The 27,750-nt window shown below is 31.8% G+C and overlaps 1 protein-coding gene across 9 annotated transcripts in view; it reads left to right on the plus strand.

Moving 5' to 3' along the window:
- The window catches only part of LOC143059813 (dual specificity calcium/calmodulin-dependent 3',5'-cyclic nucleotide phosphodiesterase 1A-like), a 290,727-nt gene that overhangs the window by 234,332 nt on the left and 28,645 nt on the right, over positions 1–27,750 (plus strand). For all 9 annotated transcript variants that reach the window (XM_076233380.1, XM_076233381.1, XM_076233379.1 and 6 more), the window contains 2 exons: positions 18,164–18,229; positions 23,384–23,558. In XM_076233380.1, coding sequence (XP_076089495.1) covers positions 18,164–18,229; positions 23,384–23,558 — 241 coding nt within the window. The remainder of the gene's footprint in view (positions 1–18,163; positions 18,230–23,383; positions 23,559–27,750) is intronic.

Raw genomic sequence — 27,750 nt, forward strand, 5'->3', positions numbered from 1 at the left:
CTAACAAGCTGATTTAGAGGTTTTTTGGGGGGACCTGCCCCCCCCCCCCCTTTTGTGGGAAAAATTTGGTTGATAATATAGGGAATCTCTGTAGCATGTCTGCAGTGGGCCCCCTCGTAGGCAGTCAGTGGACCCTCCCTTACGACAATTTCTGGATCTGCCACTGGTATATCTTAGTATTATTTAATTTCTTCATATACAAAATTGTTCCATTATAAATTAAGATAAGAAGCAGTCATTACAAGATGTTCATCTAAAAGTAATGTTAGAGTGGCCTGATGGTTGACTCAATTTAAGGAGTTTACTTTAAATTGGGAAGGCTCTAGCCTATCATGCATGGATTTTAATATTGAATTTTTTTTTTTCTATTTATGATTTAAAAATTAAATTGTCCCTTGGTTTCTTTTGCTCCTTTTGTCTTTGTTTTTATAATTGTTTCCATTAGGTTTTTCATGAAAACAAAATTTCTACATTAGATCTGTACAATTGTTTTAAGATTTGAAGTAACAGTTATCAGTCAACTTTATTTTCTTTAATCTACAAAATTGTTCCATTATAAGTTAAGATCTGAAGCAGTCGTAACAAGATGTTAATCTAAAAATAATGTACGAGTGGCCTGATGGTTGACTATTTAAGGGGTTTAACTTTTAATTGGGAAGGCTCTAGTAATGCATGGATTTACTTGTAAATGCCAATTAGTTAAAAGCGAAAATGAATTACTAGAAAATTTCCTCCGGTTGGAAAATGTATGGATTTTTTCACGATAACTACATTTTAATAGCAAAGTTAACAAGATTCAGGAATAGAGAGAATTAATTGATGATATTTGCATTCCGTCGTTATTTCATTAACCCATAGATGGCGCTTATTTGTTCTTGTCTGTAAATGTTCTTTCGTTGTGACGTTGTGGAATATATGGCTATTTAAATCCATTCCAGCGGAAAACAGAGTTTTATTACCACCTAGTCAGTGAAACAAAAGATAAACAAATTATTTATTTTTTCTGTAATTGAACTCAATGATACGTTATGTTAATCAAAAAGACGGGATAGTTGTCAATCTGTTGAAAGTTTCCGTAGATTAATCCGTTGAAAGGATCCCTGTGAAGGAATTTAAAGGTGTCTTTCCGAACATAAATTTATCACAAGCATCATATACCTTGTTCAATAGTAAGTCGAATTATCATGAGAATTTCCTTATATGCTACATAATTAAATAGATTTAAGCTCTCCTTGGACATTCTATAAGCTTATCCTGTTAATAAAGACTGTTGCATTTTTTTTCAATTGCATTAAGTCATTTTTGAATGGACAACAACATTAATGAACTGGTGAATTGATATTGGATTTTTGTCACATCAAGTTTCTAAATCAGTTATATATTATTTACGATGGAAGATATTCATTTATTGAAATGTCGTAAGTAAAAAAATATTTATTAAATTTATAACAACATCTTTTTACGTAGAATTTTAATTCCATGAAAATCCTTTTCTAGGATTATTATTACAATCCATACGGTAGATCTATTTTTTTACGAAATATAGATCTAGGATAAATATTTGAACAAACAAAAATTAGAAATACATTTTTTACCATTGTGTCGTTCAGAATCCAGCTGTTGAAATTGATCACACAGAAAAATTTGTTGAAAAAAGGTTAGACATTGTGTGTCGTGAATGTAGTGGAATGTTGTGGAAAAATTAAGTACAATTTTATTTTAGAATCAAATACATGTAACAAGTTCCCCCTGAAAAACAAATGTCTTCAGTTTTAAACAAACTTGATAAAATTTCTTATGATCTCAATTTTTGTTTCAAACTTTTTATGCATTTCTTTGAAATCTGATTAAAGCAAATACAGAAGATTTTAAAAGTCAGTTTAGTTCTCAAAGTGTCTGTTGTCATGGTGATTTTTGTTCTCAAAGTGTCTGTTGTCATGGTGATTTTTGTTCTCAAAATGTCTGTTGTTATAGTAAATTTAGTTTTCTCTCTGAGCTTATGAATTGTTTGCTCAGGTGGGTTTTCTTCTTCCTAAAAGTTTTTTTTTATATGTCCTTACAACTTATCAGTAACTCTGGGTTGAATCAAATATTTGGCAAAAAGGGGAAAATTAGGTCTTGAAATTTTATAAATTTAAGTTGATCAACTGATTGAATGGGTTTCATGCCCTATCAGCACAGAAAATTGGCTACACTTTTTTGTAACCTTTAAAATGATATAAAAAAAGAAGATGTGGTATGATTGCCAATGAGACATCTATCCACAAAAGACCAAAATGAAACAGACATTAACAACTGTCTTTAATGTGCATGAATTAATATATATAGTCTCGATCTTCATGGTTAGAACTTGCCCAATGAATCATTATAATTCAGAGCTCAGGCAACCAACTTAGAGTACCCAAGTTATAAGTCACTGCATGGGCACTGCTAAATTTTTCAAAATTATATATTATCATCATCTGATAAAATCTTAATCTTTATTACTAGGATTTCAGCATTCCTGATGTCCAGATTAATCCAAAATAGTGCTGTAGAACCACAAAATTAGTAAACTTATTTTCTATATGCAAAATTATAAGTTGAAATAGAAAAGTATATTTTAGGTATAAATTATACATTCTGCAACACGTCTTTTTTACATATAAGATTTAAGGCAATGATGATAATGTTCCATACCAGGCCTCGACAATAACGCTTGTCCGATTGTCCGGTACCAGAGCAAAAAAAGGTCGGACAAGTAAAAGCTATATCAAGCTTGTCCGATGGGACAAGTAAAATTATTCTGCAGAAAATAAATTTGATGAACAAAGTAATTATAATCAATAAAACAAGAAGAGAAGAGAAAAATAAAGTTTTAATTTTACATGTTTACTCGCAATCGAATATTTAAAACTGGTTCTTTGTCAGGTATTTTTTTAACAGGTAAAAGACATGCTATTCTCGTAAACCAATCTTACTGATTCGAATCAGCGGCGCTTTGCAGATAAGGTAACTTTACAAGACAGTTCACAGTGGCGGATCCAGAACTTTTCCTAAGGGGGGCCTGTTGACTGACCTAAGGGAGGGCCCACTCCAGTCATGCTTCAATGATTCCCTATATAACCAACCAAATTTTTCCAACGAAAGGGGGGGCCAGGCCCCCAGGCCCCCCCCCCCCCCCCCCCCTGGATCCGCCTATGGTTCATCACTAGCTTGAAACCATTCGACTCCAACTTTAATAGACAGTTTGGCACCGTACGAGACATATTAAATAGACGTGATTAATAGACAGTTTAGTAAGGCAGACATATCGGGACCAAGACAAATCTGTACATCATTTTTCTACCTTATTCTGTTGCTTTAAAATAAATTATACCAGTATTTTTTTCAACAAAAATACTTTTTAAATAAGAATGAAGAAATTGTTTACCATAAAATTCACTAAATCATATGTAGTAAAAAACAATACTTGCAATACGGTGACCTATAGTTGTTAATTTCTTGCAGAGAGTTGTCTCATTGGCAATCATGAGGGTCTGGATTGGGGGGGGGGGGGGGTTATTCTGTAAACATTTAATTTTCACCCCTTTTTTCTCTAACCTTTAAAAAATTAACCCCTTTTTTCTCTAATCTTCAAAAAATTTACCCCTTTTTTCTCTAATCTTCATTTTTTTTGCCCGTTATTCTCTGATCTTCATTTTTTAAGGGCATTATTCTTTAATCATTTAACCCCATCCAAACCCTCAATCATAACTCATCTTCATTTTTGTATGCCCCACCTACGATAGTAGAGGGGCATTATGTTTTCTGGTCTGTACGTTCGTTCGTCCGTCTGTCTGTTCGTCCGTTCGTCTGTGCGTTCGTTCGTCCCACTTCAGGTTAAAGTTTTTGGTCAAGGTAGTTATTGATGAAGTTGAAGTCCAATCAACTTGAAACTTAGTAAACATGTTCCATATGATATGATCTTTCAATTTTAATGCCAAATTAGAGTTTTTATCCTAATTTCACGGTCCACTGAACATAGAAAATGATAGTGTGAGTGGGGTATCCGTGTACTATGGACACATTCATGTTTATTGATTGCATTTGAATACACTTTTTAAGTTAAAAAAACATTGACAGGCCTATCAGATGGTTCCAGAGTGATCATCTGCCTAGTCTCATAAGACTGGCATTTATGAAAACTAGAACCTGTGACAAAACTTGATTCAGTTGTTCCGAAAAAGTATTTCAAAAGACACATTATGTATGAATCAAACACTGTGGAATCAACTTCTTTTCTATTGTTTTAGTTTATTTTGTTCCTTGAATCTACTTATTATGCAAAAAGGTTATTCTTAATATTTTTTTGGACAAGTTACAATTTCATTCGGACAAGTAAGTTTTGGTATGTACTTGTCCTACTGGACAAGTTGAAAAAAAAGTTATTGTAGAGGCCTGCATACAAAGAAAAAGATTATTCCACTGAAAAGATGGCATGACGATGATAATGTCAACAACTGGGGGGAAAAGTCTAAAGTCTGTTGGCCTGTAATGTAACAGACATATATACTTGTAAAGGGAAACAAATATTGACATCTTCAAGCAGACATCACGTTTAATGAAGCCGCATTTATATTATGATATAGCCTTTATACATCTTTCTTCTAAAGTATAAGTGGAAGAAGGATTAAGCTAAGGCCTTTTCACTCATTTTGTATAGATGTAACATTACACTAAAGAAATATAATTCAATTAAACTAATCAATATTCTGTTGATTTGAAGATGTTCTAATATCTACCAATATAGCAGAAATGGAACGGATAACTTATGTCTGCTTTTCATTAAAAAAAACAAGATGGATGACGTCCGTTTGATTGAAATGAAAAGCTTATTTGAATATGCAGCTATATCTCTATACATTTGAGCAATTCAAAGTCAAAAAGATTTTAATTAAAGTTTTTCATTTTTATTATTTGAAGAACAGTCAATGTTTCTAAGTTAATTGAAATTTTAAGATTGGTTCATCATTAGTTTAAAAGTATCATATTGTTTTCTTTTATTGAAAAAAGCCGTGATTGTTTGATTGAAGCTTCCGTCTAAGTTCTTGAGATTAAGATATTTGAATGGATATCCTTTTTGTAATCTTTCTTTTCGTCACAATATATTTAGATATTTGAATGAGTATCCTCTTTGCCATCCTTCTTTTCGTCACAATATATTAACTTCTCTGATTGAAGATCTTGATTCAATTGTCTATAGTGCAAATTATCAGTGTCTTTCATGTAAACAGAATTCTTCAAAAGTAAAAGGTGGCTGAGTTATTTTTTTTAAAGAGCCTGCAGAAGATTTTGATTTTGTTGTAGGCTCAAGTTGTAGTTATCTCCCTTAAAAGAGAATATGCATTTGTTATCTCCCTTTAAAGAGAATATGCATAAGGTAAAAGAGTATTCAGTTTAGTATACCCTGATAGGATGAACTTCACAAGAAAGTCCATTGTTTTTAAAGCCAGTGAGACAGATGATCTTTTTCAAAAAGTGCACTATGTACTGGTATAGCTGTCTTCAAAAACTTCACTCAAGTAAGATTAGATGAAAGAGCAAAGTAAAAAATGAAAATTAGGAAGATTGTTTCCTTTCCAAAGAATGTGATAAATATACCTTAAAAAGAAAATTTAGATCATCTTTTATACTAGGAGAAAGATTTTAAGTTAGTTTAAATTATTATAAAGATCATATTCAAGAAAAGAAATAAGAATGTGAATTTTTGGCTTTTTGTGTTGTTTGGTTCCTGATCAAGCTGAACATCAGGGGCTTCGGTGGCCAAGTGGTGTAATTAGTTACTACTGTATTCACTAGCCAGTCAACACCGAGGTTGTGAGTTTGAATCCCACTCATGCGGGTGCACTTGACTCCAATCCTAAATGACTAGGATGGTCAGTTTTCCTATCGAAGGTCAGTGGTTTTCTCTGGGCACTCCGGCTTCCTCCACCAATAAAAACTGGCCGCAATGAAATAGCCTAAATGCCATGCTTAAAAAGGTGTTAAAACACCAAAAAACAAAAAAAAATCAAGCTTTACATCGTTTTGTAATTTGCATATGAAGAATCTATGATCCTGCATTATATTTGTTTCTGTATAATGATTTGCAGTACAAATAGTAAATTTATGGTAATTGGTAATAATCGAATAACAGCGAAAAACAGAATTAGCATCATAAAAGATAAATTTATATAAAGAAGTCAATTAAATGAGATTATCAATTTGAATATTTTACTTAATTTTTATCATTGATTTGAAAATTAACGAAAAAAAGTTCAATTCAATGTTTTCTAACTTCATTTTGATAATTAGAATATTTTAAAAGCTGAAGTACATTTTGTAATATATGTAATGGTGTTTGAAAGAGATCAACACTCTATTTTGATTGGTAAAGTGACTTATCTGACTATAAACATGATATGAAAATTCTAGAGGGTTAAATAGATATAAGAATATGTGGTACGAGACAACTCTCCATCCTAGTCACCATTATAGGTCAAAATACGGCCTTGAAAGACACAGAGCCTTAGCTCAAACAGAACAGCAAGCTATAAAGGGCACCAAAAATGACGAGTGTAAAACCATTCAAACGGTGAAAATGAAAGGTCAAATCTATTTGAAAACAAGAAACAAGAACAACCAAAAAGCCTAACCAAATATGGTAATATAAGGGAATTACCATTTGATTTTTATGGGGGGGCTTAGGATGAAATTTGAAAAAAAATAGGCAGGACAGGAGTTTTCAGTAAAAAAAAAAGGCAGGATGAGACACTTGCAAAAAAAAATCAGGACGACAATTTAGGTAAAAAAAAGTCAGGATAAACTAAAAAAAAAAAGGCAGGACCGAACAGAGTGAAAAAAAAAAAAGCAGGACAAAGATTACAGCTAAAAAAAAAATGCAGGATAAAATTTTTCATCCTAGCCCCCCATAAAAATCAAATAGTAGCTCCCTAAGTACTTAAATTGTGTTTGAGAGGAATCAGCTCTTTGTTGGAGATTTGGAGACTTATGCTTAACATGCTTTAAAGATTCTAGAGGGTTACCAACCATGTTTGCAGAAAATTATGATTTCAATAAATCTTTATGCAAACAAACATAAAATGATTGAATGATTTTGTGACTACATTACGCAGAACAAACTTACGAAAGGCCAAGTTACTAAAGGTCATTGAAGATTATTGTAAATTTTTTTGAACAACAGATGGTCATGATAGGTAGGGAAATTGATATTTTTAAAATGTACAAAATTATCAATAAAAATGGACTCTTAATTGATTCTTTTATGGGATAATGAAATCAGGTTTGTAAAACTATAATTTAATCAAATATTAGGTTTTCAGGTACAATTATTTACCATTGAAATACAAATAACAAATTTGATTGGTTGAATGTCAAATTTTGAGTGGTAAAATCAACATTTTATGTACTTAAAATTCATGTTTGATTTAATTTTAGAGAAGTTCCTTTCTTCAAATCATTACTACTAGTACTTGTCAAGAGTAATTATTTTAACACATTTGATAGAGGGGGCTTCGGGCATGGTCTAAGTACTTCTACTACTGAAATCACTAGCCAGTCAACTCTGAGGTTGTGAGTTCGAACCCCGCTCATGCTGGTGCACTTAACTGCAATCTTAATTGACTAGGATTGTCAGTTTTCCTATTGAAAGTCGGTGGTTTTCTCTGAGCAATCTGGCTTCCTCCACCAATAAAAACTCGCTGCAACGAAAAAGCCTAAAAGTGGCGTTAAAATACAAATAAATTAAAATCAAAATTTGATAGAAATTGGTCTGGGGAAAATTTCAAGCAGCAACAACCCAACAACACTAAAAAAAAACAACATAAAACATCTGAAGATCAACATAGTCAGTTTCAAAATGCGTACACCTTCAATTAGTTAGATGAGTTTGCTTTGAACCAGAACGGCATATTTTGAATCCTGTCTATCTTAAGGTGGTACCTAACACTACAGGGAGATAACTCTGTAAAGTCGCCTAAACGTTTTAATTACGTAGTGTTGTAAAGGGAATATTAAGCTTTTCAGTGATCAAAATTGGTGTTTGTCAAACTGCTATATAACCAGTGTCATTTTTCTGATAAGATGGTTGGTTCAAAATTTTTGAAATTTTTTTATTTTTTTTTAAAAGTGTCAAAGTAAATACTTTGTCAAAATTTTATGAAAATCAAACCAGTCAAATTAATTTTAGTGAAAAGTGTTGGGTACCACCTTAATATGGCTAATGGCAGATCTTTCTACATATAAAATACTTTCAGCAATTTGAATTGTTCATATCTGTTGATGTGAGCTCCTTTTAGATTTTACTTACCAAGATATGGGATTTTATTCATAAAAAAGGGGTCATTTTCCATTTGTTTTTAACAAAAATTCAAAAAGGCTTTGTAAACTTGGTAAAACACAACTTAAATATACAGATATAACATACTTTTAGTATTTTCATGAAACTTTGGTGACTGGTTTATGTCTATTAAAATAACCTCCCTTTTGTGTTTTTTTTTTTTTTTTTTTATAAATAAATGATATAACATTTAGGATTTATAGAACTTTATTCTTTGCAATAAAGTACGTGACATATGTATCATGTGCTCTTGGTGCAGTTTTTTATTACACTTTAAGGATTATGGATTATCTCCCCTTTTCTCTTTAAAATTGTTAGATCCATGAAAAGTTTTGGCAAATGCAGAGTCCATTTATTATTTTATAGTTTTAAAACATTATACCACTCAAATAAAACTAAAAGTAAAATTTATAAATGCATAGAAAAAAAATAAAGAATGTATTGATTGTTTTTATTTAATAAAAAAACACAAATATAAAAGTCAAATTGCTTAATTCATTGACATATAGAAAATTTATGCCAATAATGAATATTTTTCTCCTTTTATTCATGTATATTCAATTGATAATGTTTGATTAAATCAATTTTGTGGAAAGAAATTTAAAAAAGTACAGAATTTAAGTTTACTTCTTTTTTTTTTTTCGACCAGAAGGCCATTTCACATTGTCATTATTAACAGACAATGTTTCATGTAGACACTTGCTGTAGGTTGATATTCAAGGACCTATTACTCTTAATATAGGCAGGATGATAGGCAATTGGCTGCCAAAAAATCCAGCAGACCCTAGCACAACTGTATAAAGGTGTTGAATATCACTTCTATTGAGTAAGGAAATTCCTGGCGCAAAATATAAGTGAAATAACCTGTAAAATCTGGTGTTATATCATTTTTGTCGAGCCTGCAATTTTTGTTGCAGAAAGCTGGGCATAGGGATAGTGATCTGGCGGCTGCTACGGCGGCAGCAACGACAGTGTTAGCTCACTTCTTAAAAGCTATATATTTTAGAAGGTGGAAGACCTAGATGCTTCATATTTTGTATATAGATGCCTCATGTTACGAAGTTTCCGTCAGTCACATGTCCATTGTCCTTGACCTCATTTTTATGGTTCAGTGACCACTTGAAAAAAAAGTTCAGATTTTTTGTAATGTTAAATTCTCTTTTACTATAAGTAATAGGATAACTATATTTATTATGTGCGTACCTTGCAAGGTCCTCACGCCCGTCAGACAGTTTTCACTTGACCTCGACCTCATTTCATGGATCAGTGAACAAGGTTAAGTTTTGGTGGTCAAGTCCATATCTCAGATACTATAAGCAATAGGTCTAGTATATTCGGTGTATGGAAGGACTGTAAGGTGTAGATGTCCAACTGGCAGGTGTCATCTGACCTTGACCACATTTTCATCGTTCAGTGGTTATAGTTAAGTTTTTTTTGGTCTGTTTTTCTCATACTTTATGCAATAGGTTAACTATATTTGTTGTATGGAATGATTGTAAGGTGTACATGTCTAGCGGGCAGATGTAATCTGACCTTGACCTCATTTTCATGGTTCAGTGGTCAAAGTTAAGTTTTTGAGTTTTGGTCTTTTTATCTAATACTAAATGTCATAGGTCAACTATATTTGGTGTATGGAAATATTTTATGATCTATATGTCAGTCATCCAGGTTTTATTTGACCTTGACCTGTTTTTCACGGTTCATTGCTCAGTGTTAAGTTTTTGTGTTTTGGTCTATTTTCTTAAACTATAAGCAATAGGTCAACTATATTAATTTTGTTGTATGGAAGCATTGTTAGCTGTACATGTCTGCCTGGCATATGGTTCATCTGCCCATGACCTCATTTTCATGGTTCATTGATCAATGTTTAGTTTTCTTGGTTAATGTTGAGTTTATGTGACAGTAATAAAGCTTTATATTTAGGAGTATCAACATAAAATCAATGATTAGTAAAGAAGGCGATACATTTCAGTGTGTGCACTCTTGTTAAAAGAATAGTATTCGACAAAAAACAATTTTAAAAAGCCTGTAAGGATTTAAATCATCTACTATTTCAAAGTGTTTAAATGTTTAAATGCCAAAAAAGCAATTTTGAAAAAATAATATTTTGTCTCAGTTTTCCTTTAGCAAATGACTTTATTCCTTATTGATGTGTTTTTCTTCCATTTGTACGGAATCGTTTAACATATCTGACAGATTTAGGGAGGTATCAGTTTCAAAACAGGAAGTTCAAATGTCTGCCAATAAATCTTTTCGGGGAAGAAAAGGTTGTGTTTTTTTTTTACTTGGGCTTTTCTTTCAAATATCATGAAGTAAAACAGTGGTTATTTTTACACTAAGGTTATAATTCATGATGATTCAACATTTAAAACAGGCTATTATTTGAACTTGGAATTATTTTTAATTAATTATGGAATTTGCATAATTTCTAATAATTCTGCTTGAAATTTTATATAAAATTCCATGTTTATTCTGTACTTGAATGTTCTGTGCTGCGCACAACACTTTCTTTTACAAAGAAGATAGAATGTACTGTGCCGCACACAACACTATCTATACAAAATACATTTACAAAGAAGATAGAATGTACTGTGCCGCACACAACACTATCTATACAAAATACATTATATGGAAAGTGTTAGGAACCGCTCAAACATTATAATACCAAATAAACATGGAATTTTTAAAACTTTTCAAGCACAAGAAATTATGCAAATTCCATAATTGAAAAAAATTCCAAGTTCAAATAATAAATAGCCTGTTATTAACTTTTCAATGGAAAAGGGTGGTGAATGTTCTGTGTTAAAATTTTCATTTGAAAAATAGTGAAATAGATTATGACACATGTGAGACAATTATACAATTATTCTAGGAACTTTTTTAAGTTCAATGTCTTTTTGCCATTTTTATGCCCCATCTACGATAGTAGAGGGTTATTATGTTTTCTGGTCTGTGCATCCGTTTGTTCGTCCATCCGTCCGTCTGTCCCGCTTCAGGTTAAAGTTTTGCTCTAAAAACCAGTATTAAAGAAACTAAACACAAAATTACTAGAATATGACAATAAATGAGTTCTTATTCTTTTACTCACACAAAGTACTTGACAATCTAATATAAAGAGTGTTTGCTGACTATGGGGTATGGGTTTTGCTCATTGTTGTACCGACAACAATAGTTGTTAAAATCTATGTCATTTGGTATCTGGTGGAGAGTTGTCTAATATAGCAATTATACCACATCTTCTTATATTATACATCCTACACTTGAAGTATTAGTAGCTGTACTAATCCAAGTAGATTTCATACAGCAATGGTGAATTTCTGTTCATGTTCTACTAAAATAACAGACCATGTACATCATTGGGAGTTTCAGATTTTTAAAGAAAAAAGAATAAAGTTGATAGAACTTACTTGAACTTAGAGGGGTTTTTTTCATGAAAAAATTCCCAAATACTGTTTAGATCTTTGTCCTTTTAGAATCATTCATGTCCCTTCTTTTTTTTTTTGAAATTTTTATTTGTTTAATTTTAGAAAAAAGTTATAAAAGAAAGAAAAAAAAACAGAAGAGGGACAGTAATAAGTCTATATTTCATGTGGAATCCCTTGAAACTTCCCTTTCTACAATTATATTTTTTTAACTAGAAATGACAGAAAAAACTGACATGCATATTACGAATGCAAAACTGCACATGCTACAATGCATTCCGGCTTTTGATGTTGCAATAATACATAAAACTTTAGATGTTTTATTATGATCTTGACTACACAAGTTTATCAAATGAGTTTTAAAGTGTGTGCTATAAATAATAATTTGTCCTTCTGCAGCAGATGTTACAAAAAGACACATTAAACAGCAAGACATCATTTGATCGCTATGTTCATTTGTTGCTGTCTAAAATACCGCCGTTTTAAATATAAAGGTAAATAATTCTAGTACATATTGACATTTTAGAGGAATTGTTTACTTTTTGTAAAAGTATTTAGTATCATAGTCACTTATAAATTACAGATAGCCACAGTTTCATAAGAACTTTAATGATTTGGTGGTTTATTATGCCATCAAGTATTTTTGAGAGAATGGAATTAAAGAATACTGTGATTCCTTTATTTGATGGATTGAAAAACAATTGTATTCTTGTTGATTATTTCATTTCATGGTTTTTGAAAAGTGTGCTTTTCTTCTGGTTCATTAAATTTTTCAAACTTTTTTTTCAGTTAAAAACTGTTCAAATTTTTCATTATTTGCCTGTATGAAATAATATTTAAGTTCATGTTAACCTAATGTTTTAATTCCAAAGAATTCAGAATTCAAACAATGTTATAATTGAAACCTGATTGTCCTCATATTTTACGCCTTTTCTCATAAACATTTACATCTTTTTGAAAATGCCTGCTTTTTCTAAACAAATATTGATTTTGAAAAACTGTTAAGCGTTATAGATGGGTTGGCATTAATGGAACCATAAATGGCGCAGAACCATATAAATGGATTCTTCAGAAAAGCTTTACCTGCGGTAAATGGCTTCAAACAAAATTAACTAAATCTCATTTAAGACTCCTGCAGAGACCAGAGCTATTCATGCTTCCAAATTGTATGTTTGAAATGAAATTGAAAATGTTATATGTACATAATTATAGATTTTGCAAGGATAAGAAATCTAATTGAGTGTATGCAGTCTGGAAAATTAAAGAGTTGTGGATGCATACAAGAGATGAAAGACAATATTTTCCTTTTTAGTCAAAAGTTTGCTCTGATTTTCTTGTCATTTCCTATGATGTGAATATTAAATAAATGGAATGATGAGAAACTGAGTGCGTTTTTTTGTATCAAGATTTGGCGTACTTTGTAATTTGGCTTATCTACAACTTCGGAAACCTCGCCTCTCAAGAAACCAACAAAGTTTGGATAAAAATCTCCAACAGGATGTGATATGTCTTATCTTTTTACTTTCTTGCTATCATTGATTTAAAGAGGTTTCCCATAGCAAGTCATAGGGGTTTACATTTTCATGAATTTACTTTTCTCCTGTTTTTACTTAGCTCCATAAAAACCCAATATCAACAACGAGTGATAAAAATTTGCAGTTTTGAATTTTTGTTTTGATTGAAGTTTTTTGGAACAATTAAGTTCTTACATTTCTTGTCTCAAACCATTCAATGATTGCCCACATTTTTCTCAAGACAGGAAATTGTATTGCACATTTTTCATATTTTTCATATTATTGACTTAAGTCACATGACTTAATGAACCAATGATAGCATCAGATGTCTGCCTGAGTGATTCTTACAATTAGATTTTTACAAAATTCATGATTAAATTGTTTTGATGAGTATATTGTCACTTCTAGAATCAGTTTGTTATCCAAGATGGCCACCATGGAAAAGATACATTTACTGATTAAACAAAATACAAATGTATAATGCTGCTGGTCTTGATGATTTTTACTCTTGGAAAGTCTTGTTAATGTACATATTCAAGCAAATTACCAAGAAAGTGCTGTTGTATTTTTCCTAAAGATATATTTTCTGGTTAGAAATCTGATTAGTAATTTTCTTTCAAACTTTTTAAGTAATATTACTGTGATGGTACTTATTTTCGTGGGTACCAATTTTCGTGGTTTGTGAGAAATTTACTGGTTCGTGGATTTTTGAATTCGTGGTTTTAGAATTTACATAATGAATCAAGAGTGAAAAAAGCATTTCGTTGGATACTTAAATTCGTGGTTTTCATCAACCACGAAATCCACGAAAATTGGTACCCCACGAATAATAGTACTTTCACAGTATATAATTATTATACAGCATTTTTCAATCATATCCAGTTTTTCAATATGCATGCAGTAAAAACGATTATGAAAACTTGATATGAAAAGAACCTTCCTTAACCTGAACTATCTCCACGTCAGAAGTTACATACGGCCTCCACGCTGAAAAGAACCATCTTATCTCAATTAACAAATCTCCGCATGGGCAAAGCCTCTCATGGTGATATACGTCTTTAAATGATCCTTTAGCACATTATCTAAATATGGCCTAACAAAAGATGGCCGATAGATCAGCTTCCTTCGTAATTAGCTACATTGATTTCCAGACATACAGTCGAAGGCTTGGTTCAGATTTATAGAAAAACCTCGGCTCAGCCTAATTAACTTTATTATACTAATTTACTCCTCTAAGTAAGACAATATATATTTGCATTATTAATGATCATCTTGTTGGCTTAGTGAAGGAATGACGATTTTTAATGGCGATGACCAAATAATTAAAGAAACTGAAATAGATCACTGGTAATGCGACATGATATAAGGGGATTAGACAAAAATTAGAAAAAGGATATTTGTAAAGTATAAGGATTTGCTTTTTTGTGTTCATTGAGGTTTTTCATTATAAGAAATGGTTCGTTCACTCTAAAACTTGTTTCCGAAAAAATTACTGTTTAAAACTGATCGAGTGAATGGCACATTATAAAAAAAATAAACAGCAGCTCGGGAAATGATGTATAAGGTTGGCTAAGATTAAAGAAAATGGACACGCTTAGACTTAGTCTTAAAATTCTTGATTTTGTTTAGCCTTTTTTTTCATGATTACTGAAAAGAAGAAAAATGCTTAGCGTCGGCCGTGAGTCATGAACGTATGACAATCCAAACACTTAAATGTTAACTGATATGTCTCCTGCATTGCATCAAAGGTTGCTGGATTTTCTGTTGCCTCCATTCTATTGACTTCCTATATTTAACGTTTTTTATTTACTTATTTCAAAAATTCCAATAGAGAACATATATAATACATTATTGTAGTAATAAACCAATTTTCAAGATGTTTTGTCCATTGGCCTTCTTCAGTTTCTTCATTTTTCTTCTTAACTACATGGTAGACATTGGGATAACTTAGAAACCAAAATCCTCAATTTTAACTTAATTCTAAAAGTCCTAACAGCCACAAATAATGTTGTTTACTATAAATTAATTCATTTGTTGTATATAAAAGATAGAATTGGACAGAATACATAATTTACGTCTTAAAAATCGGGAAAATTGATCTTTTTATAAATCCCATCAGCAAAATAGAGTTTCAAACAAACAAATTGATACATGGTTTTTCTTTTCTATAGAAAATAATTAAGCTGCTTTGGAAAAGATATTGAAATAAAACAATTTTTCTTTCCTGAAAACGATTTCTCTGAGTGAGTCCTATATATTTGATATTCATGCTTGTTAGAAATGTTTTATTCTTAATTTTAATTTTTTCTGTCACTTTGGAAATGGTTTAATTAATTTGATTTGTAGTATTAAATGTTTGATAAATGTCCGTTTAATGTCATCTTGATCACTATCAATTCTGGTCAAAAAAATGTTTTAAGTCATTATTTATCGTAGGAATATACCAATGTATGCTTCTGTACACTTGATAGAACAAGTTTATTCTAAATCAGAGAAGTGTTTTAAAGCATACAGATTTTACATGCAAATTCTTCCATATTAATGAAAAAAATATCACTATGCATCACCAGGGATTACCGATTTATGTTGGCGATCTTCTAGTAGAAAAGGTTCATTTTGATTGAAGGAAATTCTGTCATGTTATAGAATTTACAAGATAATAGCATAAAATGGTTATTTAGCCTCCTGTCGTCTGCTTATATATTCCTTGTCTGCTGAACGTTTTAATCCTGTTGATGTCATAAACAGAATAAATGCCTTAGAATAACTTAGAATAGATGACAGGGATTTCAGCTTAATTCAAAGTAGTGGAATGACAAAAGAATAGCAAGACAACATAAAAAAAGCAAAGGCCAGGAAAACAGATTTTTTGTTTCAGATGCAAAATAATCATTCTATTTAGATTTTGGCTCATATATGTTAAAACATTTGGGGTTATCCGAACTGAAAAATTCCAAAGAAAATATTTTGTTGGACATATAAATATGTGACCAATGAAGGAGTGATGACTCAATTTTTACTTTTAAATAAAAAGGCTTCAAGAAGACTGCATCTGGACTTGACAGTGACCTATAATTGCTTAAAATTTACTCATTTGGTCTATTGCATATTAAAGTATGCATGACTGGTTTTGTCCTAACTTTCTGTCTTCACTTTGTTGTGCCATGCAAACTTTTTTTATTGTCAGATCTTCTTGAAATGAAAATTATCATTAAAGATTCTTTCATTATTTCATACCACAAAAAATATGGCTTTGGGATACACTTCATCTAGATCTGGTCATCTCACTGATAATACTTTACACCAAAACATTTTACAGCCGAGTAGGAAAAACTTCCCTCCTTTAAGAGTAGACTAGTCCACCATATAACCAGTCTATCTGTCTGTAGGACTAGGCTACTTCGAAAGGAGGGTAGTATACCTTACCTGATAATGATTTCACGGTTCAGCTAGCAAGCAAGCTCACCAAAGATATTAACCTTTACCTGCACACTCAATGCAATCGGCTGTAAAGTCAATTTGAACCAAATGTTTGTGAGTCCAAAAAGGGTATAGGAATCATCCATAGTATTTACGAAGCATAGATTGTCAATTAGGTAAATTATAAGAAAATGATGAAATTGCAAAAGTCGGCTACTTCGACATTTATTTCTTAACATGTCATTTAACTCTTGCCGAAGTTAGAAATTGAATAAAAAAAATCAAAATAGATGTAACAGATTTCATCAACATAAGAGAAAGTGGTAATGACCCGTTGTAACAATATATATATGTGGTAATTCCATCGCTATGACTTCTCAGTAGTAGAGTTACATTTCAATTTTAAACCTGATCATTAGTTTGTCTAATGAAGCTGTGATTGTCAGACAGACCTTACCGATTTTCCCATTTAAATTGTCTCGTCCTTAGAGAAATTATTGAGAAGTTAGAAGATTGAACTTGGAGATGTACTTTTTGAATTAGCTAATGTGATACTTGCTGTACGTGACGCCATATTGGCAAAACACAACTTTCTAAATTCAGATATTATTTCAAGCTTTTATATCTGCAATTTGTGAAAAATGGACAAAAATGTGAGATTATTATTATTTAGGAGAAGTCGGATACAGATTTATGTCTCATATATCAGAATTCAAGTTTTTATTATTGAGATATATATACTCACCAATATGCATTAATTAAAAAAAACCTGGCAATAGTTTCTGAATACTTTATGAAACAGTTGTCTCCCTTGAACAGGTCACCTGTAGATTTAGAATAAATCAATGGCAGGAGCTGAAACTGGGATTTTTTTGGAAAATAAAGGTTGAATTTATGAACTTATGCAGAAATGTAATTCTTGTTTCACTTATATCATCCAGAGTAGTGTTTGATGAGTTTCATTTTGCTCTGAGTCTTAAAGATTTTTTTATTTAGTGACTTGTGTTATGGGACAGTGAGTGTCTATCTTTTTTTTACAATTAATTGCCTAGATTTTGTTAATCTAATTATATACTTCATATGATTTGGTTTTGCCTCTGATTTTTTGAAAAAAAAAGACCTTGCTCATTACTTTTTAGGCATATATGTGCATATGACAGTCTTTCAAAATAAAATTGCCCACAATTAGAGAATTGTTGTTCAAGGATTTGTATAGTAAGACCAGAGACATATATACACTTGTAAGACTATACAAATCCTTGGGTTGTTTTAGTACTTTAAAATGAGATATAGATAATCAAATATTGTTTACAGAGAAATTTTGTATAGTATATAAAAGTTGAGTATTATTATTATTATAATAACTCAATATTTATCTTTATAATAATATCAATAACATTTAGCTAACTGCTTCCAAAATGCTGACCAGAATTTTTCTTATTTTTTAGTGGCCAACCCGCCTGACAGAGCCAAAGATGACAGTACAGTTGGATCTAAAAATGGCCAGTTATCACGTTAGTATCTCTCTCTATCTGCAAACATTTTTTTTCACCAAAATTTTAAAAAATTAAAGAAAATATTTACTTTGACAATTTAACAAAAATATAAAAATTTCAAAAAATTTGAAGCACACACTTTATCGATAAAATTTCATCGGATATATAACAGTTTGACGAACACTATTTTTTAAAAATTTTCTCAATGACAGAATGTGATTAAAACATTGTTCTGTTTTTCACAGAGTTATCTCCCTGTAGTGTTTATAATGTACCCCTTTTATAGCACAAATGTAAAGTAAGTTGCTTGAGACATGATTTTGCCAAAACTTCATGGTAAACTCACTAATATACTTTACTACTTTTATGTAAATTAAAAAGCACAGTCACAGTGAAACATCCCTTATTTTAATGCCAGAGATCTAAATGACATTAAAGGTTATAGCAACTATAGGTCACCTTACGATAAAATTAAATCAAAATTAATTTAACATTAACTCTGTATTATAAAATTTAGCAATTTTGACACAGTTTTCTATGGCCTACTTGTAATTGACCTTTTTCAGAAGAAAATAACAAATTTGTAATTATTAAGAATCATGATTTTTTCTCGAATTTCAGATATTTAAGAAAGTGCCATTAATGAATGCTGATATATTGCAAAATATCCTGATGAATAATAAATCTCTCTTTTCACAATAGATTAACCATAAAATTCTCTCAAAGCACACCATCTTGTATTTATTTGTCTATAATGGACCAAGATATTGATAAAAATGTCAGTGAATTATGTAATTAACAAAAATTTACTGCCAAGTTCATGTGAAGGTCATATTTTTAAAGGTCAATTTCTTGGGTTTTTATGATAAAACATTTATGGATGACATGTCATTTTTCAGTTAACAGCCAAAATCAATTAAGCTTTATAGCTACTTAAGAAACTGTTGTTCTATGGAATGTTTTGGCATAGATAAACTGTTGATATCTTAATTTGCAAGTGACGAGAGAGTCAACATAAACAACTGATGATAACGACAAGACGAAAAAATTCTTTTTTGATTTTTCTGCCAACTAAATTATGAGACAATAGGAATGACCTTGTCCATCATTCTTGCATACCCTCTGACCTTGAATCTTAAATTGAATCTTGTGATAATTGTAAGACAACTCTGAAATAAAGAGATGAATTTTGATTTAAGTATTACTCAATTTTAGGTGGTATATCTCATCATCATCATGAATTGGCATAAATAACAAGCACAAATAATAAACCAGAGGCTTTAATTTTTGGTTTGCCAAAATTTTGCCTTTTGTCTACAAAAAGACTGCCCAAGTAAAAAAGTTGGAAGAGCATTTAGAAATCTCCGTGGCAACATGCATATAAGATATTGAGTATCTGACAATGTCAAATCACCCACTCACTATAAATTATGAAAAAGATGTTCAATTTATTCATTTAATTCAAATCTAAATACTACCAGATTTGATATAAATAAAAGAATTAAAAAGGATTTCATATTTCTATAGTTTGGTGAGAGCATGAGCATTTGAGTTTTTGGTCAATTACAAATTTTATCAAATCTAATAGTATTTAAATTCAGATTAAAATGACCTATCTAATTGACCTTTATAAAGACAATTAAATATGTTTAAATTAATATTAAACATTGTCCATTTAAAACTAATGAGTCTTTTATAGATGAAAGGCATATTTGGGGGTGACATTTATCATGCCAATAGATTTAAGTCAGAAGTGGTATGAGTGACAACTCTCCATCCAAGTCACAATTTGTAAAAGTAAACCATTATAGGTCAATTAGTATGGTCTTCAACATGGAGCCTTGGCTGACACTGAAAAAGCAAGCAAGCTATAAAGGGCCCCAAAAACACCAGTGTAACCCCATTCAAGCTGCAAAACCACTGGTCTTCAGAATCAGATCTATATAAAAAATGAGAAACACTAATATGAACCACATCAACACACCAAGTGCATGTTTTGCGTCAAATACTGTTTTCATGGAGTCTGTTCTTTATATTTACTATCAATATCAAACTACAAGATTTTGAAATAGTCGGTCCTTGATTTTTTTATTCATTACTTTTTTGGGCCAATAATCCAATTTTCTCTATCCTTTACTTTTTTGCTCATTATTCTTGATTCATTACATTTTAACACCCTGTTATTCTTTATTCTTTATTTTTTTGCCTATTTTTGCTATACTTAATTTTTTTTACCTTTAATTCTGCACCTTTGCCAGTTATTTTCTAATCTATAAACCCCATCCAGACCTAGATAATAAGAAAATCTGAAATGACTTTTGGTTCTGTTTTTCAATGATAAATCATGGGATTTTAATTTTCTAAATGCCCAGGGACACATTTTGTCAAGGTCTTATATGGAATATTCTGGTAAAGAAAGCTTAAAAGATATAGTAGTAGATTTCATAAGATTCAAATGTGCTGAGTATCTATCCAAAATGACTTTTGGTTTTATTTTTCAATGATTGCTACAAACACTGCTTGTTTTTAATTTTCTAAATGCCCAGGGACACATATGGCTAAGATCTAATATGGAATTGTTGAGCAAAGAAAGCTTAACAGATATAGTAAACAAGTAGATATCATAAGATTCAAATGTGCTGATTATGCCCTACCTACGATAGTAGAGGGGCATTATGTTTTCTGGTCTGTGTGTCCGTTCGTTCGTCCTTCTGTCTGTTCATCGCGCTTCAGGTTAAAGTTTTTGGTCAAGGTAGTTTTTGATGAAGTCCAATCAACTTGAAACTCAGTACACATGTGCCCTATGATGTGATCTTTCTAATTTGAAAGCCAAATTAGTGTTTTGACCCCTTTTTCACGGTTTGCTGAACATAGAAAATGATAGTGCAAATTCAGGTTTTAGTTTTTGTTCAAGGTAGTTATTGATGAAGTTAAAGTCCAATCAACTTGAAACTTGGTATACATGTTCCCTGTGATATGATCTTTCTAATGTAAATGCCAAATTAGAGTTTTTACCCCAACTTCACGGTCCACTAAACACAGAAAATGATAGTGCGAGTGGGGCATCCGTGTACTATGAACACATTTCTTCTTGGATTATATTGGACAATTCTTCCCTGATCTATGATGAGATTTTATGGTTTTTTCCAACTTGTATGTCTTCTTACAGTTCTTACCTATCCTCAATGAATTTACAGGATTTCATCTTGTCTTTGAAGTAGTTTGGCTGGTATGTACTTGACAACAAATCTTGACGCAGTCCTTCAAAGAACAAATCAAACTCGTCATCTTGACAAAGCTCAAATTACCTGTCATGAGAAAACATAAACCTTTTGTTTATGTGTCAATCATCAGTTTTAGATTCACTTACAGATAATGTTTCTAACGTAACCTGCCAAACCAATCGTCAATCCCTTTGTCACTCTGTTGTTGAAAAGCTTCCTCCACCTTTAAAAACTTCCAACCAGAAAATAGCACTATTATAATAAGTACTCAGTGGTGTTAAAAACCCATCAATCAATGTTATGTTTGTTTAAAAAAGTCTCATTTGTTATCTGAATTTTTTCCTTCTTGGATTATATTTGATAATGCTTCCCTGGTCTATGGTGAGATTTTATGGTTTTTTCCGACTTGTATGTCTTCTTACAGTTCTTACCTATCCTCAATGAATTTACAGGATTTCATCTTATCTTTGAAGTAGTTTCGCCGATATTTTAAATTTTAAAATACTAAGGCTTTTCTACCTCAGGAATAGATTTCCTTAGCTGTATTTGGCAAAATTTTTAGGAATTTTGGTCCTTAATGCTTTTCAACTTCGTACTTTATTTGGCCTTTAAAACTTTTTTGGATTGGAGCATCACTGATGAGTCTTTTGTAGACGAAATGCGCGTTTGGCGTTAATACAAAATTTAATCCTGGTTTCTATACTGAGTTTATGTACTTGACAACAAATCTTGACGCAAGCCCTTCAAAGAACAAATCAAACTTCTCATCTTGTCGAAGCGTCAAATCACCTGTCATTAGAAAACATAAATCTTTTGTTTATGTGTCAATCATTGGTTTTAGATTCACTTACAGATAATGTTTCTAACGTAACCTGCCAAACCAATCCTCAATCCCTTTGTCACTCCACGGTTGAAAACCTGTCCGGCTTGTCAGACCTGTCATTTAACCTCCAAAGCCCATGATAAATAAATCAATCGGAATTCAGCTGGGAAATTACAATTCTGTTGCTACAAGGACAAATCAGCGATGATAGTGATAAAATACTCACTTCCAGGGAAAACAAAAGTTTGAAATTAACTTTTTATTGACGAGGGTTGTCCGTAGATGGTCAATGTAGAAAGATTTATCGAGAGAAAAACAGCTAGCGGAAAACTGTCTATCAAAGGACTAATAGATTTTGAAACAAATTGTTTTGAAATGGTACAGAGTGCTAATTAAAAACATCAATGAAGAACTGAAAGGACAAATAAAGTAGATAATAAGATTTTATGAAAAAATGCTCCTTTTATGAATGAGAAGATTTGGTAATTATAATTGCCAAAGAGATAACTTTTACAGAAGAGACCAAAAGACAAGTATGTAAAGAACTAGTAGTTATGAGCCTTAATTCAAAAGGGAAACCATCAGTTATACTATAAACAATTAATGAAATATTATTACCATGCACAAGCCATAAAACAGGCTCCAGACCAGTTATGTATAGAAATAGAATGTGATGGGACATTGGCGGATCCAGGGGGGGGGGTGTCCAGGGGTTGGAACCCCCCTTTTTTTGGACTATCAATGCATTTGAATTGTAGCATACAGTTGGAAACCCACCCCCCCCCCCCCCACCCCCCCTTAACTCTGGGTTGGGAACCCCCCTTTTTAATTGCATTAATTTAAACTCGCATTTTGAAATCTTTTATATGAATTAAACAGGATTTTTCGCAATATCGCAAAAAATAAGATTGAAATTTTAGTCTAAAATGATAAAATCTTAATTCACAGTATGCAAAGGTTGATAATATGAGGAACAAAATGTTTTATGTGATGTTTTGTGTCATTTTTTCAGGTGCTGGTTCACTAACAGTATTACAAATCATTCACATGTACAATTACAGGAAAAAGTAAAATAATATGTGGAACAAAATGTCTAATTAATGTGTTTTTGTGTTATTTCTTTAGGTGCTGGTTCACTAACAGTATTACGACGAACAAGCTCAAAGACCAAAGTAGGCTCTACTAGTAGTAGTCGAACCTCAATAAGTACAGAAAACGATTCCTATGCCAGTGTCGACCTTGGTGTTGATAAACTCCCTCCTACAGATACCCCCGATGCTTCCCATGTTTGCTCAATTAGGTCAGTATTTTTGTGATGGTGGTCTTTTAAGCTTAAAATATGTAAAGTGACATGGTTCGATATCAATAAAAATTGTCGCTCAATAATACAATAATATTTGCCTTTTCAAATTCTAAAAATTTATGGAAAATCTCATTGTTTATACAACAAAAAGAAAATAATGTTACGCCATTGATTGAATTCCCATTGTTAAAAACAGAACATTTCAAACTAATCACAATGTTTTGGTGTACGCATTTGAAAATATTACTTAGAAAATGCATTTAAGTCCGGAATGGTGAATTGACACATAGAAAAGTCCACATGTCCTGAACTATAAACACAGCAATGTGCCGTGACGGGCAAAAATAAGACAAAAGATACCAAAAGAACAACCAAACTTGTATGTTGAAACAGACTGGCAATGCCATGAATTTTTATGCCCCACCTACGACAGTAGAGGGGCATTATGTTTCTGGTCTGTGCCTCCGTTCGTCTGTGCCTCCGTTCGTCTGTGCATTCGTTTGTCCCGCTTTAGGTTAAAGTTTTTGGTCAAGGTAGTTTTTGATGAAGTTGAAGTCCAATCAACTTGAAACTTAGTACACATGTTCCCTATGATATGATATTTCTAATTATAATACCAAATTGAAGATTGACCTCAATTTCACGGTCCACTGAACAAAGAAAAAGATAGTGCGAAGCTCAGGTTAAAGTTTTTGGTCCAGGTAGTTTTTGATGAAGTTGAGGTCCAATCAACTTGAAACTTAGTACACATGTTCCCTATGATATGATCTTTCTAATTTTAATGCCAAATTAAAGTATTGACCCCAATTTCACGGTCCACTGAACATGTAGAATGATAGTGCCAGAGGGGCATCCTTGTACTATGGACACATTCTTGTTTTTTTTATAAATGACCAAAAGACAAACAGCAGTATACAATACACAACATGAATAACCAATAACTGATCAACACTTAGGGAGATATCATTTGATTTTTATGGGGGGGGCTTTAGGATGAAAAATTTTGTTCTGCTTTTTTTTTTAATTGTAATCTCTGTCCTGCCTTTTTATTTTTTACTCTATTAGGTCCTGCCTTTTTTTTTACTAGTTTTTCCTGACTTTTTTTACACAAATTCACAGTGTAGATACTATTCTGTACGCTATCTGGAAGTCGCGATTTTCGAAGCGAGAACTTTTTGGATCACATTTAAAATTTGATGGGTATACTGAATTAAACGGTAAGTTGATCATCTGTACATTGCTTAATGATTAATTCAGCTGACATCGATATTCTCAAATGGTTTAGAATTAAATTCCGCACATTCATTATTCGTATCTTTGCCTTAATCAAGAGATTTTCAAGTGCATCACTAAGAAAAATCAGTCGGCGAACCTAAAAACAATCTTTTTACCCTCTTAGTGTACAAATTAACATAAAAACCAGACTTAATTAACTAAATGAAGTATATTTCAAGTGGTGGTAAAAGTTTCAACCAGATCTTTGAAGCCAGAAATAAGAAAATTACACTTGTTTGAATTTCTCACTGTACGATCAGTCTCGCTTGTATATTTTAAAACTGTATGATCAGTCTATGTCACTGTATTCTAGTGGTGATTTCAAAGTTATTTACGATACATTAGGAGGTGGCATTTTTCTAAATAACACAAATATATTTCAATACATTCACATCCTGAAAACTTATGAAACATTTTGTAGCTAAAATAGGGTGTACTCGACTTACTACATTAAGTATAAGGATGTTTAAATGTTGCTAAAATAAGAGGAAGGTTTGGTGTATACTAGTATATAAGTTTCAGAAATGTCCTCCGTTAGGCCAATTAAAATTAATTGATAGATTTTCATCCCCGCCCGCCCCTCTGAAATCGTCCCGCCCCGATTTTTTTTATTTTATAAAATTTACGATTTACGGATTTTGTTCGTTTCCGTTACCGATAACCGTTAAAATTTCGTTTCATTTATGACTTCCTGTTTCAATTTTCGGTTTTGTACCTCGAGTAAATCTAACCAAAATGATTGTCGACATATTCTGCTGCTCTATGATGACAACATCATCTTTCGAGAGTAAAAACTGATAACGATAATGACGTGAAATATTCGTGTTACGAGAAAAACGCTGTGTCCTAGACCACAAATCGCGGTATGTCACAAATTTCTGTGATTAGAAAACTGGATTTTTTTAGGCAATATTTTTGTGTCAGGTAGTTTAAATGTGAAAGATATCCAAAGCGCAAAAATCGTGGAACCCATTGATACAGAAAACATGACTGGATTAAAGATATTGAAACACAAACACGAACTTGTTTATTGAGTTTAAAAAGTCGACTAACATACTCTTTTTATTTACAGAAGCCCTTAGATTTTACCCATGACTGTCTTTTCTTGTTAATTGACACAAAATGTCCCAATATCCCCAAAAGGGTCATTAAACAACAACTTCTTTTTTTTTTATTAAGTTCACATGTGTTTTACATGGTAATTTTCATCTTGCATAAATGCATAAGTACTTTACCAACCATATTATTTTAAACACTGTTTGAGTTTTCATTTTATTCTGTACTCATAATAATTGTGTTGCATACCAATGCATTTGCTTCATTTTATGGGTACTAAAAACAATCGTTTAGGAACCCAAATACATTTGGTGTAGAAAGTCCAACTGAAGAGAGCATTTCTACACGTCTTTGTTGTTTAGTTTCTAAAGCCGCAATTAGAGACATTTATTTTAGGATTTGAAAAATTATGTAAGATTCCTCATACCTGTGTATACATGATATAAGCTTATTTATAAGCTTATTATTACACTTGCATACATGAAGAATTCGTCACAAAATGGTTTCATATGAAATAAAATTTAAAAAATAAAATCCTCCCACCCGCCCCATTTTTTTCAGAAATTTGGATGAAAATCTACTAATTAATTTTAGTTGGCCTTATACTTAAAATTGTACAAACACACAGATTTAGTTGTTATATAAAAATGCATGTATATACACACATTCGAGGCCGTACTGTAGCCTTTAATTGATCACAGTTCCTTCACTTTGATGTAGAGCTGTCTCTTTGACACTCAATTGTACACCACTTTGTCAAGCGGGGGTTATAGTGATAAAGAAGTCCGTCTTTCCGTTCGTCCGTTGGACCGGTACAATATGATTCGCCGGTTTTGTAAGCGCGTCTCCTCATCAACCACTTTATATACATTGGGGGTTCCGGCCATTTTTAAATGGAGAGGGGGTCCAATCCAGGAGAAAAAGGGATTTCAAATATATGTTCCCATACAAATGCATTAATAGTTAAAAAGGGTTTCAAACTGCCGGATCCCCTTATTTTGAATCCGTCACTGATATAACTATTAATTAATCTTATTCGGATTCCTTATCATAAATGATAATATAAAAAAGAAGATGTGGTATGATTGCCAATGAGACAACTATCCACAAAAGACCAAAATGACACAGACATTAACAACTATAGGTCATCGTACGGCCTTCAACAATGAGCAAAGCCCATACCGCATAGTCAGCTATAATAGGCCCCGATAAGACAATATAAAACAATTCAAAGGAGAAAACTAACGGCCTTATTTATGTAAAAAAATGAACGAAAAACAAATATGTAACACATAAACAAACGACAACCACTGAATTACAGGCTCCTGACTTGGGACAGGCACATACATAAATAATGTGGCGGGGTTAAACATGTTAGCGGGATCCCAACCCTCCCCCTAACCTGGGACAGTGATATAACAGTACAACATAAGAACGAACTATAAAAATCAGTTGAAAAAGGCTTTACTCATCAGATGGACAAAAATACAAGTGGACGTGGCCGGGTACTTATACATCCCGACACAAAAAGACGCAATGAACAGATCTGAGAGTACTCGCAGTTATCTGACAGCTAGTTCAAAGCCACTAACAACTAATAGAAAAATCATGCATCTAAGACTAAACTATCAATCCGTACACATCCAACATCCAATGGATTTAGTGAAAAGACGTCATAAACAGCCAGAGAAAAACATGACCTTGTGCAATGCCAAGTTGCAGGTATCGACAGATTGTAGATCCATGAATATGTATATGTATATAACATACTAGTAATATTAAGTTAGCTTTAAATTTACTGATAACAAAATCAATATTTATACCAATAAAAACAATATTCAATGATCTTATTACAGTG

Source organism: Mytilus galloprovincialis, chromosome 14, assembly GCF_965363235.1.
Source record: "Mytilus galloprovincialis chromosome 14, xbMytGall1.hap1.1, whole genome shotgun sequence".
In the NCBI taxonomy this organism is placed as follows: domain Eukaryota; kingdom Metazoa; phylum Mollusca; class Bivalvia; order Mytilida; family Mytilidae; genus Mytilus; species Mytilus galloprovincialis.